This window comes from Apteryx mantelli, chromosome 2, assembly GCF_036417845.1.
Source record: "Apteryx mantelli isolate bAptMan1 chromosome 2, bAptMan1.hap1, whole genome shotgun sequence".
NCBI lineage: Eukaryota > Metazoa > Chordata > Aves > Apterygiformes > Apterygidae > Apteryx > Apteryx mantelli.
In genome coordinates, this window is record NC_089979.1 from 121,452,026 (window position 1) to 121,471,169 (window position 19,144).

The following is a 19,144-nucleotide window of genomic DNA, read 5'->3' on the forward strand; positions in this document are numbered from 1 at the left end:
ATGGATGGCTACGTGCTTTTTAGGAAAGACAGGCCAGGAAAGTGAGGTGGTGGAGTTACTCCTTATGTGAGAGAGCAACTGGAATGTATTGAGCTGTGCCTAGGGGTGGATGAAGAGTGAGCCAAGAGCTTATGGGTAAGGATTAAAGGGCAGGCTAGCAGGGGTGACACTGTTGTGGGTGTTTACTACAGGCCACCTGATCAAGAAGAGGAAGTGGATGAGGTCTTCTACAGACAGCTGGAAGTAGCCTCACGATCCCAGGCCCTGGTTCTCATGGGATACTTCATCCACCCTGATATCTGCTTGGAAAGACAACACAGCTAGGCACAAACAGTCCCAGAGGTTCCTGCAGAGCACTGGTGACAACTTTTTGACGCAGGTGGTGGAGGAGCCAACAAGGAGAGGTGTGCTGCTGGACCTTGTACTAAAAAACAAAGAAGGACTGGTGGAAGATGTGAAGGTCGGGGGCTGCCTTGGCTGCAGTGACCATGAGATGGTGGAGTTCAGGATCCTGCAAGGAGCAGGCAGGGCACTAAGTAGGATCACAACCCTGGAGTTTAGGAGAACAAACTTTGGCCTCTTCAGGGACCTACTTGGAGGAATCCCATGGGTTAGGGCCCTAGAAGGAAGGGGCGTTCAAGAGAGCCGGTTAATATTCAAACATCACTTTCTCCAGGCTCAAGAGTGCTGCATCCCTATGAGTAGGAAGTCAAGCAAAGGAGGTAGGAGACCTGCATGGATGAGCAAGGAGCTCCTGGCAAAACTCAACCAGAAGAAGGAAGTCTACAGAAAGTGGAAAGGGGGACAGGCCACTTGGGAGGAATATAGGAACGTTGTCAGAGTATGCAGGCATGCGCTGAGGAAGGCTAAGGCCCGTTTGGAATTAAATCTGGCGAGAGATGTCAAGGACAACAAGAAGGGCTTCTTCAAATACATCAGTAGCAAGAGGAAGACTAGGGAAAATGTGGGCCCTTTGCTGAACGGGGTGGGTGCCCTGGTGATGAAGGATGCAGAGAAGGCAGAGTTACTGAATGCCTTCTTTGCTTCAGTCTTTACTGCTCAGGCCAGCCCTCAGGAACCGCAGACCCTGGAGGCAAGAGAGAAAGTCTGGAGAAAGGAAGACTTTCCCTTGGTCGAGGAGGATCAGGTTAGAGATCATTTAAACAAACTTGACACCCACAAATCCATGGGCCCTGATGGGATGCACCCACGAGTGCTGAAGGAGCTGGTGGACGTTATTGCCAAGCCACTCTCCATCATCTTTGAAAGGTCATGGAGAACAGGAGAGGGGCCTGAGGACTGGAGGAAAGCCAATGTCACGCCAGTCTTCAAAAAGGGCAAGAAGGAGGACCCAGGGAACTACAGGCCAGTCAGCCTCACCTGCATCCCTGGAAAGGTGATGGAGCAGCTCATCGTGGAGGCCATCTCCAAGCATGTGGAGGACAAGAAAGTGATCAGGAGTAGTCAGCATGGCTTCACCAAGGGGAAATCATGCTTAACCAATCTGATAGCCTTCTCTGATGGAATGACTGGCTGGATAGATGAGGGGAGAGCAGTGGATGTTGTCTACCTTGACTTCAGCAAGGCTTTTGACACTGTCTCCCATAACATCCTCATAGACAAGCTCAGGAAGTGTGGGCTAGATGAGTGGACAGTGAGGTGGACTGAGAACTGGCTGAATGGCAGAGCTCAGAGGGTTGTGATCAGTGGTGCAGAGTCTAGTTGGAGGCCTGTAGCTAGCAGTGTCCCCCAGGGGTCAGTCCTGGGTCCAGTCTTGTTCAACTTCTTCATCAATGACCTGGATGAAGGGACAGAATGCCCCCTCAGCAAGTTTGCTGACGATACAAAACTGGGAGGAGTGGCCGATACACAAAACTGGGAGGAGTGGCCAATACCCCAGAGGGCTGTGCTGCCATTCAGAGAGACCTGGACAAGCTGGAGAGGTGGGTGGAGAGGAACCTCATGAAATTCAACAAAGACAAGTGCAGAGTCCTGCACCTAGGGAGGAATAACCCCAGGCACCAGTACAGGTTGGGGGTTGACCTGCTGGAAAGCAGCTCTGCGGAGAAGGACCTGGGAGTGCTGGTGGACAACAAGCTAACCATGAGGCAGCAATGTGCCCTTGTGGCCAAGAAGGCCAGTGGTATCCTGGGGTGCATCAGGAAGAGTGTTGCCAGCAGGTCGAGGGAGGTGATTCTCCCCCTCTACTCAGCCCTGGTGAGGCCGCATCTGGAGTACTGCGTCCAGTTCTGGGCTCCCCAGTACAAGAGGGATGTGGCACTACTGGAGCAAGTCCAGCGAAGGGCTACAAAGATGATTAGGGGACTGGAGCATCTCTCTTATGAGGAAAGGCTGAGAGAGCTGGGCCTGTTCAGCCTGGAGAAGAGAAGGCTGAGAGGAGATCTTATCAACATGTACAAGTATCTGAAGGGAGGGTATCAAGAGGATGGAGCCAGACTCTTTTCATTGGTGCCCAGTGACAGGACGCGAGGCAACGGGCACAAACTGAAACACAGGAAGTTCCCTCTGAATATGAGGAAAAACTTTTTCACTGTGAGGGTGACAGAGCACTGAAACAGGTTGCCCAGAGAGGTTGTGGAGTCTCCTTCTCTGGAGATATTCAAAACATGCCTGGATGCCATCCTGTGCAATGTGCTCTAGGTGACCCTGCTTGAGCAGGGGAGTTGGACTAGATGATCTCCAGAGGTCCCTTCCAACCTCAACCATTCTGTGATTCTGTGATCTCGCAGTGGTACTGGGGAACTTTAATACTTGAAAAGGGATTTGAGACCCTCAGAGAGATGATGGTGCTCTTCCCATGTAAAGAATATACTTTACCCCACGCATGGATTTAGAGAGGTAAAGGGCAGCTGAGGATGGGTTAAGCCTTTTATTTATTATTAGCTAGACCAAAGGCTTTGAAGCCACAGTCATTCATCAGGTGGAGCTACTCTGTGACATGCAAGGTACACACTTCATGCCTAATCAGTACAGAAATTGTATCAGTGGCCCTGCAGGGGTGAGTGGGAGGATACCTGATGAAGACCATGTGATTAAATTCACTTCTAAGGAGGATGTGGATTGCATGGTTCCATGGTTTGGCTGTTTCTTGATACTCTGGCTTTTTTATTGCACATATTTTTTATTCAGCAAAACATTTTTCAGAAACTATTTGCATTCAAAGATTTTAGGCCACCAGAGAGCATTTTGAGCACTTGAACTGAGTTACATTACCTTGCTAATCAGTATGACAAATGGTATAACACAGCACTCTCTGTATTACCAAATATTCCCTGTTCTCTGAGTTTGTAATTTGTTTAGTAATTCTTTGGGATAGGATGAGGGAGGAAGAAGGTACATTTCCTCTTTTCTTCTGATTGGTTTCTTTTGATACATAATTTTTTAGCTTGACTGAGTCCAGTCCCAAAATGTCTGCTCTGGGGGCACAGGGTCACAGTAAGGTTACGTATGGGATCCCCTGATCAGTGTATTTTCTGGGTCTGTCTGAAAAATCTCAGGTTTAGATTAAAAAAGATCCCATTTTTCTGAAATTGCAAAATTATGGGGAAACAAATCATTTTTGACAACAGCCACTGACAGGGAAAAAAGACAAAATGCTCTATTAGTGGCATGTGGATACAGTTAGGTGGTTATGTTATATGGAAATATCTATTTTTTTGCATATATCTTTTTGCAAATGTTGTACTAATAGCTCCTATTGAAATGAAATTATTTTAAGTGCTGGTATCAACTTGAAACATTTGGATGGTCCTGAATTTATATTTTCTACTTTTCTGTGGGAGAGAGGGGAAATATTAACATTAATATGTTCCAATCTGGAATAATTTTTGAGGGTTCAGATTTCAAAATCTTGAACAGCACATTTTTTTCCTTTTTTTTCCCCCTAAGAAACTTATTTCTAAAGTTTTAAGAGCAGTGAATCTCTGAAACAGCTGGAGAACCTCCATTCTACTAGTTCTCTTTTGCGCTATGCCAGCATTTTCAGGCCTATATTAAAAGCATTTATTCATCTTGGAATTCAAAAGCCCAGATTTTAGCTATGGTTTTCCTCTTGTCCATGTAAGAAAACTTTCAGCACAAAAAAAATCAGGAATTAGAAATAGTTCCCCTGGTACATATGATCTTTGGCTAAACTGATCTGTGAAATGTTTGTGGTTATATGGTTTTGGTTAGCTACAGAGATTCATTATCAGAGGTGTTACATGGAGCTTCTACAATGTAGCATCACGTAAATGCAGGGATCAACAGATGGTTGTTCAACAGTTACTGTATGCTGAGCTATATAAGTCATCAATCGTTTTCATGTATGGAAATGGTCTATTTAAGTTTCTCAAGAGAACTGCAGATCTTGCAGTTCTTTCTGTTGACTTCACACAATCCAACTTTTAAACGCGATCTGCTTAAAAACAAATCATCATCAGTGGTGATGTGGATCAGCAATTCTGCATGAGCCCTCAAGGTATATGAAAGGACACCTCCATGATATTAAAAAATCAGCTGGAAATCTCTTTCAATCTGTAAGGATTCCAGCATGTAAAACACACATAATAGTGCATGGGCTGATATAGGAGAATGCACAGAAGGCAAAACTAGCCATATGGTAAAAGATTTTTAATTAGGCTTTGAATATTATTCTTATTGCTCCAGGTTACTCAGTGTAATAAGATAGATAAGGCTTTGTGCAGAGTAATATCATTAAATGTATGAATACAACTCTGAAATGGCATTTTTCCCTCCTGTTTCATCTACTTAGGGTTTTCGTAAGGCCTTGAGGCTGAACTGCGGTTAAATTCTCCTGCAGATTTTTAATGAAAATTCAAACTGATCATTCAAATTGATCATCTAAAAATATCTTCTCTGCCTACTGCAATCCTGCCTTCCTTTTAACTGTCTCTCAAAAATCTGATACAATACACAAAAGTTCTAGAATACTCAAAGAAATTCATAGTCCCTATTACCCTAAAATATGTTAACATCCATAATTCTTGAGCCAAATACTGAGCCAAGTTCTACCTTCAATTAAGTAGGGAAAAATAAGCCTTCAGTTTAAAAAAAATCCCTAATATATTGCTAATTACATATTACCTTAAGGTAAAACCTATCCTTGTAGGGTTCTTACTGTGATAAGTGATATAGTGTTCTCTAGCATTTGATGAAAGGATTTACAGGTATGAAATGGAAATGAAATAATAATAATTATAATAATAGTATCCCTTTGAAACATGCCTTCTATTTTAATCTCCAAATATCGAAGGTACACAACTGATTCACAGTTGAAACTTTTGCAGCTTGATCTGTTAGGAACTCTTACTTTTTCAGTGCAATGGAGAACAGTGATCTGAGCCAAGGCTTGTTCCAGATTGTGGAGATGATACTCTAACAAACGTGTAAGTGGAAGACCCTGTCCCTGAGCACATTTACACGGTGGAGCCCTGCAGGTATGCAACCCTTGGGTTTACTCACAGACTGGATATTGCGATGAAAGGGCACATGGCTGGTTGAGCCTCCTTGTTGTATTGCAGTAGGATGTATGAGCAAAGCAGAGTTGCCTCCCTCAGCTTGGCTCTCCAGCTGCATAGACAGGACACAGCTGCCTCCTAGAAAGAACCCAACTCATCATTCAAACTGAACTTTCTCATCCAGGATTACGGGTCTTGCAGTCACACTGGCTATATAAATCTAAACATACCTCCATCCTTTCCAGAGTGAAACAGATACTAGAGAAAATCCCTTTATTCCTAAGCACCATGGAAATTTCAAGTCACATAGCATACACAGGTACACTCACATTTTTGGAATAGGAAAGATGAGCTGGAGGATGTCTAGGATAAGGGCGCATTTTTCATTCCCCCCCCCCTTTTTATTTACAGGAAGTGCTATTTGCCACAGGACAGACACACTCTACAGCATGATATATTCTCCTTCACTCATAGGTCTTACTTGTACCAGCAGCAGTGGACTGAGAAGGGGAGCCAGCATTTCACTGGAGGGTATTTCAGCAATTAGAGAGCTATCTAAATGGTATTTAGATACCGTAGCTGGTCAGGCCAGCTATGCATTTGCTTGTCACATTCACTGCAAACTGTCAGCTGGCTGCACTCACAGCCTCTCTTTCCTATTCCCCTTCCCATTTCATGGCATATTTAGGGAGATCCCCAAAGCAAATCAGGTGAAACCTAAGCAACTTCTCTCTTGTCAAGGCTGTAGGTTCAAAAGTGACATTTTCATCTCCTCAGTGCTGAAGTTCCTGAAAAACACCCATGGCAGTGTACTGGCAGGGAAGGTTATTTTGGGATAGGCACTGTTTCTTTCTTTTCCTTCTCTTTCAAAAAATGTTAGTAATTTCTACCACTGTGCAGGAAGTCTTTTACTGTGGTGTTCAGGAGGCTCTTGAATTCTTGTCCCACTGATTACAGAGCAGACAGTTTGCAATCTGATTGCATTCAGACTTGCAGCCATCCAGCCACACACACACAGCCACACACACACACCAACAGCACTGATGATGCTTTAGCATCATGAAAAGCTGCATGCACTGAAAAAAAGTTTTGATGTTGCATCAACATGTCCAAAGGAAGAAATACTTAGAATTTAATAATAAATCAAAGAGCAAGGCCTTTAAACCTTTCCTCTCCAGAAATGTGTATGCTCCTATATATTACTTACAAGTTACTATATAGGAAATCCTCAGTCACCTCAGCTCTGCAGCACCCTAGGTGAGAAAAGCATCATATTGTGGCAAAAAGGCTAGCCAGCATGAGGAGAGCCCTCTTCTCTACCTGGGGACATCCACCATGACTTGGCATGTCACTTAATCTTGCTGTGTGCTTTGTTTCCACATCTTTAAAATGGGAATAAATAGCATTTTGCTACTTCCTAGGGACTTTGGTCTCTAGGACACAAGATGTAAAAATCTTCTGTCTATAAGCCAGCCAGCAAGTCCCAGTGGGCTTATGTGTGGGGAGCTGACCTGTCCTCCTTCCTCCTCCCTCCCCTTCAAGCACAGTGGCAGGCAGCCTGCAGACAAGGTGACACACAGGCAGGCTCAGTGCAATGCATAGGCCCTCTAATATTCTCTGGGTACTTGCCAGATTAAACCCTGCAGGATCTCTGCCGAATCAAATCTGTGTCTCCACTGCACTCTCAACAATCAATAGGATGACTGTAAACCAGCAGCGCTGTCTGCTGTCTCTGGGCTCTGCCCTAGTGTCATGTTGCTGGGCTCCAGCCTGGGTAATGCGAGGTTTAAAGCAGAGCTGAGCAGCCGCCCCCAGACTAAGTCAGCTCCAGCTGCGAGACTACATGCTGCAGGGGAAACTAAACCTAGGGGACTTTGCAAAACTGCTGGGACCACTGACGTGAGAGGGAGGTTGACATGTACCATGCCTGGTTTTGTTTGGGAGTTTTTATGTTAACTTTTGAGTTCTCTCTTAAAGTCTTCATAGACATCAAAGGGAAACTTAACACTGATTTAACTTAAGAGGAGCTTGGGCCTCTGTGTGTGGGGTAGCATGTATGTATGTATGCACATACATGCTTATGAAACCAGAAACAGAAAAGAGCATCTCTGCATTGTAGCCTTCAATAATCTTTTAGTTTAAGGACCCATTTTAAGGATGAGATTAACAGCAACAATGTAATAACTTGGAGAATGACAGTTACTGAATCATCCTAACCTAGTTTTGCTGGTACCTACCCAGCATGGAGCAATACAAAAACACTTCAGAGGTGTCAGCACACGAGCAAGGCAGGGAAGAGCTTCTAGTCCTTGCAAAAGCTCTTCTCTGTGGACTTTCAAAAGAAGGGTCTTGGCCTGTTGTGCACACGGGCTGGCAGTTCAACCTGCCCTCACTGGGCCTCAGGGGAGTGAGACTCGGCATCCAAAAGCATGGCAGCAGGAGCAAGGCCTGCATTATTACAATGGCTGAGCAGGTGAAGTGCTGCGCCCTGCAGTCTCATGACACACTGCTGGACATAATCTCTGGGGACCTTCACACGCAGGTCTGCATCCTATGCCTGCTGCCTGGGTGCATCTTCCCCCGGCAGCTTTGGCAGGAGCCCAGGCTACAAGACAGCTCAGCTCCTCCCCTGCACGGCCTCAGTGGCCTCGGCGGATCCCCGCGCCCTGGCCGTTGCCTCCAAGGACGTCACCTGGCTTTTGCCACCTCTTTCAAGACCCACCTCCCCGGGGAAGAGACCGGGACGGTCCGCAGCCGCCACGTCTGAAGGCAGCCTCTACAAAGCAGTGCGCAACGACACCTGCGCACGCAGCCCCGCGACGCCCCAAAATGGCCGCCGCCGCCGCCGCCGCCACCGCCCGCCGTTGGGAGGCCCCGCCCCCTGGCGGCGCGGCGCGGCGCGGCGCGGCCGCCCTCCTTCCCTCCCTCCCGCGGCGAAACGCTCAGGCCGGAACCTTCTTTCTAGAGGGAGCACGGAAGGTTTGGCGGGCGGACCGCGTCGCGCCGGAAGCCGCCCCCCGCGCCGCCGCCAAGGGGCGCGTCATGGCAGGCTGGGGGCTGCTGGGCCTCTTGGGGGCCCGGCTGTGGGCCCGGGGGCCGGGGAGGCCGCTCCGGGCGGCGGCGGCTTCCGCCGACAGGTAGCGGGAGGTCTGGGAGGGGGAAGGGCTGCGGCAGCGGCGGGCGGGCCCGGGCGGGAGAGGCGGCGGCGGGAAGAGCAGAGCGGGGCGCCGCGGGGGCTCGGGCCTGTCGCAGCTCCGGGGTGAAGCCCCCTCGCCGGCACCTTCCCCCCGCCAGTGCCGCCTGGAGGCCTCTGGGCGCAGCCTGCCCGCAGGTTGCGGCCCGGCGGCCCCGTGCGGCGCCCGGGGAGTGTCTGAGCGCGGAGGGTGGCAGGGTTTTGAGGTGCTCAAGCCTAGCCCGATCTGCGTGGGAGCTATGCCAGTATGTGCCCATCTGTAACCTAAGCATCTTCATTTCGTAGCGAGTGATGTGACTTACTGTTTTGAGTTGCCGGCTGTTGCTAACAGGTAGCCATGTGCATGGCCTGGCTTGGCTGCAAAGAGGAAATAATACATTTAAACATGCAGAACGGTCTGCCCTCCTCTTTAACTTAATACAGGGGAAGATGCTCAGTGATGTGAAGACTTAAATAGTTTAAAATGTTATTGCATTCATGGCTGTGCTGGTGGCGCAGGATTTTTGGGTGCTTTTCATCCACGTCAAAGCACAATCCAGCAGTGTAGTTTAAACCTTTTTTAACTGTACTGTAGAATAATCTATTTCTTTTTCCTTACAGAGGATTAAGAGGCATTCAGGCCTTCCCCCCCCCCCCCCCCCATGGCAGTCACAAAATTATGGTAGCACAGATAAACTGCTGCACGCAGCTGTAGTTAAACTGCATCAGTGAACATAGAATCAGAGTTGTCTGGGTGGAAAGGACCTCAGGGGGTCTCTAGTCCAACCTCCTGCTCCAAGCAGGGTCAGCCAGGAAGTCAGACCGGGTTGCTCAGGGCTTTGGCCAGTCGGATCCTGGGATCTTCCAAGGACAGAGACTGCATGACCTCTCTGGGCCCCTGTTCCAAATTTCTCCTTTATGAAATTCATCAGGTTCCTCATTGGCCCATGCCTCTGAATGACAGCCTTGCCCTTGAGCATATTAATCGTTCCCTTCAATTTAATGTTATTCACAAACTTCATAAGGGTGCACTTCATCTCTTCTTACAGGCCTTTGAGAAAGACATTAAATAGGACAAGCCCCCAAATAGTCTCTTGAGGAACTCTGCTTCTGGCAGAGTACAAACCGTGAACCACAACCCCTACAGCCTGATGATCCAGCCAGGTTCTCACCTGTCTGGTAGCCCACCCATCCGTACCCTGACATCCTCGCTTGTATAGAAGGATGCTGTGGGAGACTGTGCTGAAAGCCTTGCTAAGGTCAAATTAAATGACATCCACTGTTTTCCCTTCATCCACAGCTCCAGGGTTTTTATCATAGAAGGAGTGGTTTCTTCATTTGTTGTTATTTGCCTACCTTCAGTGTATTTTTAGAATACTTTAGAAGTTAGATGCAAATGTGACAAATAATTAGGTGTTGGTGGTCAGGGATGGCTAGTTTGAGTGATGATGGTTGAATAGCCTACTAGTATGATTTCGGTCTTTACAACTGTTAACTGTATTACATTATGTAATATATACTACTTGATTATATCATTACAGTCCTACATGTTGTGAGACATTATATAAACTGATGAGAAATTTAAACTTTTTCCCATCACTGGGTAGGGGACAGCTGGGCTTTGTGGTCAGGTATGTTAACAGTACAACGTGGTGGAGTGAGCATCTTTCTGAAGAGAATGTCGAGTTCCTCAAGAAGAGAACTGCAGAAGAGTACAAAGCTCAGACAGCCAGCAAGCTGTGCCCTCTGAAAGATGAACCATGGCCATTGAATGAGTGGAAACCAGGTGAGAAAGTATCTATTTCTCAAAACCAAACTTATGCCATAATTATTTTTGTTGTGTTGTTGCATTCAGTAACATCAGGCTTGTGTCCTGTAAAGCATCGTCCTTTTTGCTGTTTCCTCAATCATCTTAACCTCTGCAAGGAACAAAATATTCTGTTCTAAGTTTTGCTATTGTCCCTGAGGATCTTCTTGTGGATTCACAGACTCTGTACCATGTTGTTGGTTGCTGTCAAATGATGTGAACCTTTGAAGAGCCAAAATCTTTGTTGTGTTCTAATCCACAAGACTTCTGAATTGCTGAAGTAGTATTGTATCTTCTTCAGAGTTTAGCAGTAGTTACAAGAACATTTTCAAGTTCATGTACTTTATATTCTAGGGGGTCTTCTTGATGAATACCTAGTTTATTATCTTGTCATTGTGCAGAAATGGCACTGACAAAATGATGATTTTGATTAAAAACTAAGTTCTAAATTAACACATTGTAATACTTTAAATGTTCTTTAGAGAACTGATGTATTACATTTGCTTATCTATTTGGGAGATGTGTGGGTTTTTGAAAGTTAAAGGTTTTATTCTTCATCTTGTGTGTTTTGTTTTTCAAGCTGTGGACTGTCAGAAGCCTTAAGAGAGTGCCCCTGCTATGCAGTTACACTAACAAAAAATGCAAAGGTTGGGATGGGAGGAATCTACTACAGGAATCTTTCTATTAGTTAATTTGGCTCTAGGATTCTACATGGGAGTCATATTTTTTTCACCAAAAATGAGCCTGAAGTATTGTTTGTTCTGATCTTAGTGACGAACTGTTTTGCAGGTTGTATCAAAGGCAATTTGTACAAAAGAATTTACTACTATAATGTTAAAAACAAAGGAGCAGGTTATTCCAAGCCTACCCACAGGGAGTCAGAGGTTTTTTCTCTCCTTCCTCTGATCTGGCCCTTAGGAAAAGTCTGAGTTGAAGAGGCTTTGCAGGATGTTCTGTAGGTCATGAGTTTGGCTCTTTCAAAGATTGAGTGTGGAGTTGCATTTGTGTTCTGTTTTGATCTACAGGTTCCATCAGAGTTGGTGTTGTTGCAGTAAAATTGGGCATGATGCCAATATGGACCAAGTCAGGAAAAAAACACGCAGTCACGCTACTTAAGGTGAAATGAATCATGCGGAATTTCATCTCCTGTAATGTATTCAGATTGTTAACTGGAAGTTTCAGGCAAAGTGAAACTATATTTGCAGAGTAGGAAATCCCAAAGATTTCTTTCAGCGTGCATAGCATGCTGTGCCTATTCTCTGTTTTTATACTCTAAATTTTCTAGGAACCGTCTGCCTTCTACATCAGATATTCAGTGATGCAGAACTGTGCATGGTATGCATGAGGGAGAAAAGAAGAGAGGACAACATAAAGCTGGGATTCACTCCCTGCTTCACTACTTTTTGCCAACTGCAGGCACTTGGGAATTGGTTTCACCTGGCTTGCTGAGCCTTTGTAGCCCTGAAGCTGCTGCTTTGTGTACTCTGGCAGATACTACTGTGATGAGGCTGCTTTTCCAACCTGTTACTGCCATATAAACAACTGAGGCTGTGAAGGACCTCATGTTTACAGCGCAAGGGAATAGGAGTCAGTAATGTAGACTCTTCTTATTGCATGCTTTGCAGTTGCATTTGGTCACGATTTTACATGTCTTGCAGGTAAAAGGTGGCTATAAAAGTTGATTCAATTTCTAAAGCATTCATGAAAACATGGTTTGTGTTCTACTAATGTTTTTCCTAAGATAGGTCTTTAAGGATTGGGGAAAAAAAGTGTATTATAAAAAATTGGCACTTTCCGCTATTTGTACTCTGCATCTCCTTTTAAAAGAGCACAAATGAAATCTGAGACTGACTTTTTTTGACTTGTTTTGATAATCTCTTAATAGTGTTTATTTGGGTACAAGCAGATGTGTGTGTTCTAAGACTTTTTTTTTTCTTTTTTAAGGTGCAAGATTGCCATGTTTTAAAGTACATTTCAAAAGAAGATTCAGGTGGAAAATCACCTAAGCTAATTGTTGGAGGGAAAAACGCATCTCCTTTTTCGGTAAGTAAACTGTTTTGGATGTTTAGTTGTTTCTGTTGTCATTACAGTACTACAACAGCACAAGTAGACTTCTCTGCAAGATTAATTTGCAGATATGTAGATTTTTGGAATGGATCTTTTGTCAGATTCTCTCTTGCTTATTTCTTTAATGGTAGTCTCAATTTTTGGTTAAGTGGCATAAATAGGTGTTTTCTCACCTATTTATGATTGTTCTTCCTGAGAGTCTAGAAAGTGAGGAACAACTTGCTGAAGTTTTTTTGCCCCTTGTTACTGTAAGGAAGTTGCTTTGATGCAAAGCATCCCGTGGTAGTGGATGAGTCTGCAGGGCCTTTAGCAGTATAGAAACAACAGGTGTCTTCCCCACATTTGCGAGGGTTCAATACGGAACCAAGACTGCAAGATACACATGTTAAAGATCTGTCGTGGACTCATCAGGATCCATCAGTTTTTAGATGACATTGTTCTGTGGTTGACTCTTCTATACTGTTTTATTTGCCTTCGTTGTAATTTTGCCATGAGTCTGTTGAGATTGTTCACTTGCATATAGCTTTACTGAGTAAAAAGTTTAAAACTTAAATTTTCAGTCAGATAGCTCCATGAATGTAGTTCATCAACAGCAGTATCAAAATGTGCTCACTTGTTTAGATGCTCCAAGTGCCTGATGTGGAATTCCCAGCCATCTTCAATAGCTATGGCTATCTAGCAAAGCTGTTGATCTTGAGGAGGAAAATTGAATTATAGATCAAGGCAGGAACAAAGCTTTACCTCAAAGGATTGCATTTTCTGTGATTCTATAAAATAGAAATTCTATAGAGATATTCTATAGAGAATATTCTATTCTATAGAGAATCTATAAAATAGATTGCATTCTCTGTGATTCTATAAAATAGAACTGTGCAGTCTTGCAGTGTTCTGACACTCGTTTGTTTGACTTAGGCCAGTGCAAAATAAGGCTTGTGATTATTAAGCAGATATTCACAGTTCAAAATTTGGGGGGTTTTGAGGATGCATACGTCCTTTTTTTTTTTTTTTTTTCCCAAACAGAAGGTTGTCCCAGAGCCTCAAAATGAATCCACATACTTTTTGTTTGCCTTAGTGGAGGTGAGGGAAAAAGGAGCTTTTTTCATTTGATAAACTTGTTGGCTTTTATGGGGTATTCTTGTGATTTTTGGAGAGGCGCATATTTTAAGGTATCTTCCTTTTATTCAGTGGGTTTATGTCATGTTTCACCACCATTGCTTCTACATTTCATGTGTCTATTCTATCACTTCAGTCCATTTCCACTTTTAGTGTGTAACACTTTTCCCTGGAGGAATTACAGCTGTGCTTTTTCCTCCCTGTTACCTTGATTCAAGACATACAAAAATCATGGGAGTCTAAAGATTTTCAAATGGCATTTTGCACAGTGGACTCCTTACTGTTGAAATTTTTATAAAGATGACATTAGCAGTGATTCAATATGTTTTCTGAGTAATATGCAGGGAACAAGGAAGAAAACAGAGGATTTCTATTTAAACAGCTTGGGGCCTGATAAACTTTCTTCAAACCAGAACTACTTAAAATGTCAACTCAAGGGTTTTTTAATGTTTTGAATTATGTTAATACTTCTCTTAGAAGTAATTTTTTCCAAATTAGCTCCTATTAATTTGGTTAAACTTACATTTTTTTAATAAAGAAAATTGACTAAATATCCTTAGACAAAATTTGTAGTCAGGACTTGGCCTAAATCTGAGTTCTTAATAATTATTGTTGTCATTCTTATAAATTATGTAATTTACACAGAGAATCTGGCGTGCAGTTTCTGAACAGTTTTAGTTATTGAGGTACCAGCAAATTTTGTCTTTCTACGGTTAAAATACAGGTTTGAATCATTGCTGTCTTTATTACTTTTGTATGTTTCTTTTCCCTCTGAAGTGTCTGAATGTAAGAATTAAAAGAAAGCTGACTGATTCTGTATTGTATTAGCATAAGCAGTTTATCTTCTGTTAATTCCTCATAGGAACATCTGTCTTCCTCAGATTCCTCACAGCTACTGATCTTAATGAATTCAGTCTAATGATCCCCTCAGTAATTTCACTAACAGTGTGTTTCATCTATTTCTTTTAAGTGTCAAATTGTTTAAAAATGATAAGTGATATTCACATTCTTAGCAATAAGGGTTTTTTTCTTCTTACCTTGATTTATGTCAGTCTGAGTCTTTTAATGATTTTTTTTAATTCAAAATATTCTCAAAAAGTACAATTCTTTCAGTGTTTTAATTATTTAAAAAAAATTTTATATCCTGCTGGCTTATTGATCATTTTTCTATAATATTGAAAGATTTATTAGGTTTTGAAATATGAACGCTTGAGAATTCATTCAATATTTTTGCAGTAATGCAAGGCTTTGTAAAGACTGCAGTGTTTTGTTTGTAGGAATACATCTCTGTGACTTGACTGCTTGAGGAAAATTTGTTTCTATTGTTGAAGTAGAACAATGAAACACTATAGTAGGTCTTTTAGAAGTGAGTGATTTTTACCGTTTGGCTTTACTATGCTTTCTTTCAATTGTGGTAGTTCTTTCCAGACACCAAGCAGTGTTCAACTTGCTGTCATCTAAGGAGGCAATTGTACGTAGTGCTGGAAATAAAGGATTGGTTTGCAGGCGTTTAATAGAGAAGGGATTTGATTTATTTTAAATCCTTACGTATGGTACAATCTGGTAGTCATCTTTCATTAATTCATCAAGTTTTTGTGGCCTTTGGGGGATTTTGTATTTAATAGATGACTTTCTAAAAATGGTATTTGAAATGTTTTGTATTATGAGTTCATGTTAACAAATCAATTTCAATAAAAAAATAATTAACCTTCAAAGACTTTGAATCCACATTTCCTCCTCAAATAAGAAGATGGGTTTATAAATGCAAAAGTTCTGTTTTGTGTCTAATTAAGTCAGAGATGCTTCGTCATCCCACTCCTCCCATTCTTCGCAAAACTTCCACTGTTCTCATAACACTTACTTATATATTTTTAAAAAGAAAATGAAGGGCAACATGTAGGTTTTCAAAAACAACTAACTTACATTTAAAAAGTTATTCACATTATTTTCTCTGAAAATACAGAGAAACATTTTTTGTTTGGGAGAGGGGTAATTGCACAGAACTTTTGAGAAGTGAACCTCAGAGATGTGACTATCCAAGTGTGACCGTGCTGGCAGATGTTTAAATTGCTTTCCACAAGTATTCATCCGAAGAAAAATCAGCTTCATTGTTTTTTCCTGCAGCCTCAGTTTTCCTGCATCATTGTTTCCACTGACAGGTATCTTCTCAATGGTCAGCTCTTTTCTGTGAGTTGTCTAGTTTAAAGCAGCTGAGAACAATTTAAAGTATTTTTAACTTTGTCAGAATTCACTACAATGAAGGACTCTTCTTTATTAAATCAACAATGGTTTGGTACTGAGTGCAGTTGATACATCTTAAATATATGATCATAAACTCATTCTTCATCTTTTTTACCCCTTCTCTGTCCAGAGAATCTATATTCAGTTCCATGGGAAGCTAAGCATCTCCAGAATTTTTTGCAAGACAAGGCCTTATTTGTCTGGTTTTCTTTATTAGATGGAAGAAGTGTTATTTGTGATGCTGTAGAACTAAGTCATTTTTAACAGCTTTGAGAAAGAAAATGCTTTTAAATGACTACAAAACTATTTGAATAGTGTTAAATTCAAGAAAAAGCAGTAATACATTTTATGTACATTCTACATGGCTGGTTTCCCTCTTTTGATTTTAGAAATCTTCATAAATGCCTTGGTCATACAATGTAACTGTGTAGTAACGAGCTGATAGAAAGTAAAAAGCAGATAGAGATGATTTAAATTATTTCATATAGACTTAAAATGCTTGTGTCAAGATAAGTGTAGTATGATATGTCTGTTTCTCTGAGCAGTGTTGACAGTCTGTGACAGTCTTGATCCCTGCATATCTTAAGATCACTTCTTTTTATGGCTGCTCTTTCTTACAGAAATCGGAGTCTGAAATGGAAATTTTTAGAGAAGCTGGAGTACCACGGAAACAGAAAACTACAACATTTAATGTAACAGATGATGCCATCATTAAACCAGGTAATCTTTCTGAGCTACAGAATAGTATATGTGTGATTGTTTAATGTCCTCCACTTCTTGTAAATTTGGACTAAGTTGTGAAACGTATGTTTGTTTGTTTTTGTACAGAAAATTCTGAATTCTTATTTATCATTGAGCTTAGCTTTTCATTTTTTAGGGAAAAAATAGAAAATAGCCTTTATTTTCTAGATGATAAGAAGTAGGATTTTCCCTTTTTCTTAAGAATTCTGTTTCCATTGCTTAGAAAATAAGTATGATCCAAACCAGCTAGTCTTAACATTGAGTTACAAAATAAATGTAAACTTGATTTAAGTGTTGGAAATAAATATGCATGCGTTATTTTTCTCTGATAGTCATTATGAGAGGGACACCAAGTTGTTCATGGTAATGTTTCTTGGGGCATAAAGTTGTAGTTTGAAGTTTGGGGATTTTTTGCTTCAGAAGTATGACTGACTGCTGTCCTGTATGATGTCATTTTTTTCTGGCAGTTTGCAAAGTAGAACTTAATAAAATGCATTATACTGATTTTCAGTGAGAACATCTGCTATCAGAAGTTTGGAGATTTCATAAAAAGTTTTATGTTTTTAGGAATTTCTTAGATTGTGTATTTAAGTAGCTCTTATTTTCTGCTTTTTGCTAGTATCATAGGCGTTTGCCTTTTTTTCCCCAAGAGTTGCATGGAGTAGGAGGTTCTAATGCGTTACAGCTGTATATGCCAGTAGATAAAGTTTTTTGAAAGAGATTTCTAAGACAGTGTGACAACTGATAAATATCCAGTCTGGCATGAAGAGGAAGTCTGGACTGATAAATAGAAGCAAAGGCTTGAGATATAGCAGAAATGCAAGTTTTCAATAAATTGATTTTGCAGTGTGCATGTATTTGTGTGTAAATAAAATGTCCATAGCATCCTTCACGTTTCTCATTTTATCTCAGTTGCTTGTTGCTGACAGGCTGTTTTCCCTGTGCGTGTAAGCATTGTATAAAGAACATCATAATATGAGGATTTTTATGCTTGAGACTTAGTAGAGATTTACATCATTCCAGTTTGAATTCATACAGAGATTTGAAAACAACATGAAAATGGACACAGACATGATGAAGTGATGGAATTTCATTTATTTAATTGACTTAAATCAGGCCGGAAACTCTGTTAAAGCTGCAGCTGCATGGCTCTTCAGATTAAAGTTCATTATAATGACCTGAGTTTTCAATTCTGTTTTCCTTTTAAATGTTGTTAAGAGTAGAATGTTGCATTTGGATAACAAAAATTCCTGAAGACAAAGTAACTTAATTAAAATTAAAGCTTTGATCCTACAAGCACTTAGGCACAAATGAGTAACTGTGTTCAGATGAGTGATGTCAATGACCTACAGTAGCACAATTTCTGTTAAAAGGTAGCATATGCGTAATTCCCCAGTGGATGAAACTGGGGATGAAACTTTTATCATAGTCTCTAGTTTGAAAAAAAACCAAAAACAAAAAACCCTTTGTTTTAACAAAGAGGAGGCTTTGCAAAACTTTTCTTCTTCCAACCCTGTTTTTAAGGAAAGTATTTTTTAAAATACGTTCCAGCTTTTGAGGTGCTTGTATTTTTAAGTAGAACATGTTCTGTTTTCTTGCCAAGTTTGTTTATTATAAGAGTCTTAATTATGTTGGACTTTGTAAGTGTTTGAATTGCAACATTTCTAAGTAAAGCCCAAAGTCTGCTCTCCTACCCATCTGAAATTGGGCTAGCAACTGAGAAATTTGCTTAAGTAGCAAGTACAAAGCATCTGTTTTAGTAATAGAAGTTTATAAATAAGAGCAAATAATACATGAAAACAAGACAAAGTTTCATTTCCTTTCCTGTGACTATCCTCTACCCTGTATGATGATGACTCAATACTGTTTTGGATTTCAGCACTTAGTTGAACATGATCTCTCCTCTTCTTTTGAAGGTACTCCTTTGTATGCTGCTCACTTCCGCCCAGGGCAGTTCGTGGATGTTACTGCAAAAACGTAGGTTCCTAACCTTTTCACGTGTAGGGTGCATCTTTCAAATGAGTTGATTTCCCCTGCTGTGCTTTGGCTGGGACTCACGGCTAACAAAAGCCAAAATTCAGTTCCAAGGGGAGTGGCAGAAAATAGAAGTCCATTCAGCTAGTGGGTCAAAAATACCAAATTCTCTTTTCCACTGAAGTTTACTTTTGATTTTGAGCACCTCAAGTAATCAAATAGTACTGTGAGGGCTGTGGTCCTGCATGTGTTGCATGTAACAAGTATATGATTAGCACTGAAAGTCTTGATAAACAGCTTGAGGAAAAAGGTGGTCAAGCTTAGCACAGGCCAGGAGGTCTATAATGCAGCATATGTGGTACGTAGAGGTGGGGGATAAATATTGAGAGGCTTCAGCACTCAGAAGAGGTGCTTAATTTTGATTTGGTGAAGAGATGCAAGGAGAGATGGAAGTGTGTGGACAGAGAAGCAGCAAGACAGTGATACATTTAGCAGGACAACAGAGCTGTCACAACCCTATATTGTTTTCTCTCATATTACAGCTCATCT

General features: G+C 41.8%; 1 protein-coding gene across 1 annotated transcript in view; it reads left to right on the forward strand.

The window, feature by feature from the left end:
- Nucleotides 1-8,433: 8,433 nt before the first annotated feature.
- MRPL3 (mitochondrial ribosomal protein L3) overlaps nt 8,434-19,144 on the forward strand; it is a 28,559-nt gene continuing 17,848 nt past the window's right edge. Inside the window, exons 1-6 of the mRNA XM_067291403.1 lie at nt 8,434-8,617; nt 10,260-10,438; nt 11,485-11,576; nt 12,404-12,502; nt 16,501-16,600; nt 18,538-18,598. Coding sequence (XP_067147504.1) covers nt 8,523-8,617; nt 10,260-10,438; nt 11,485-11,576; nt 12,404-12,502; nt 16,501-16,600; nt 18,538-18,598 — 626 coding nt within the window. The 5' untranslated portion in view covers nt 8,434-8,522. The remainder of the gene's footprint in view (nt 8,618-10,259; nt 10,439-11,484; nt 11,577-12,403; nt 12,503-16,500; nt 16,601-18,537; nt 18,599-19,144) is intronic.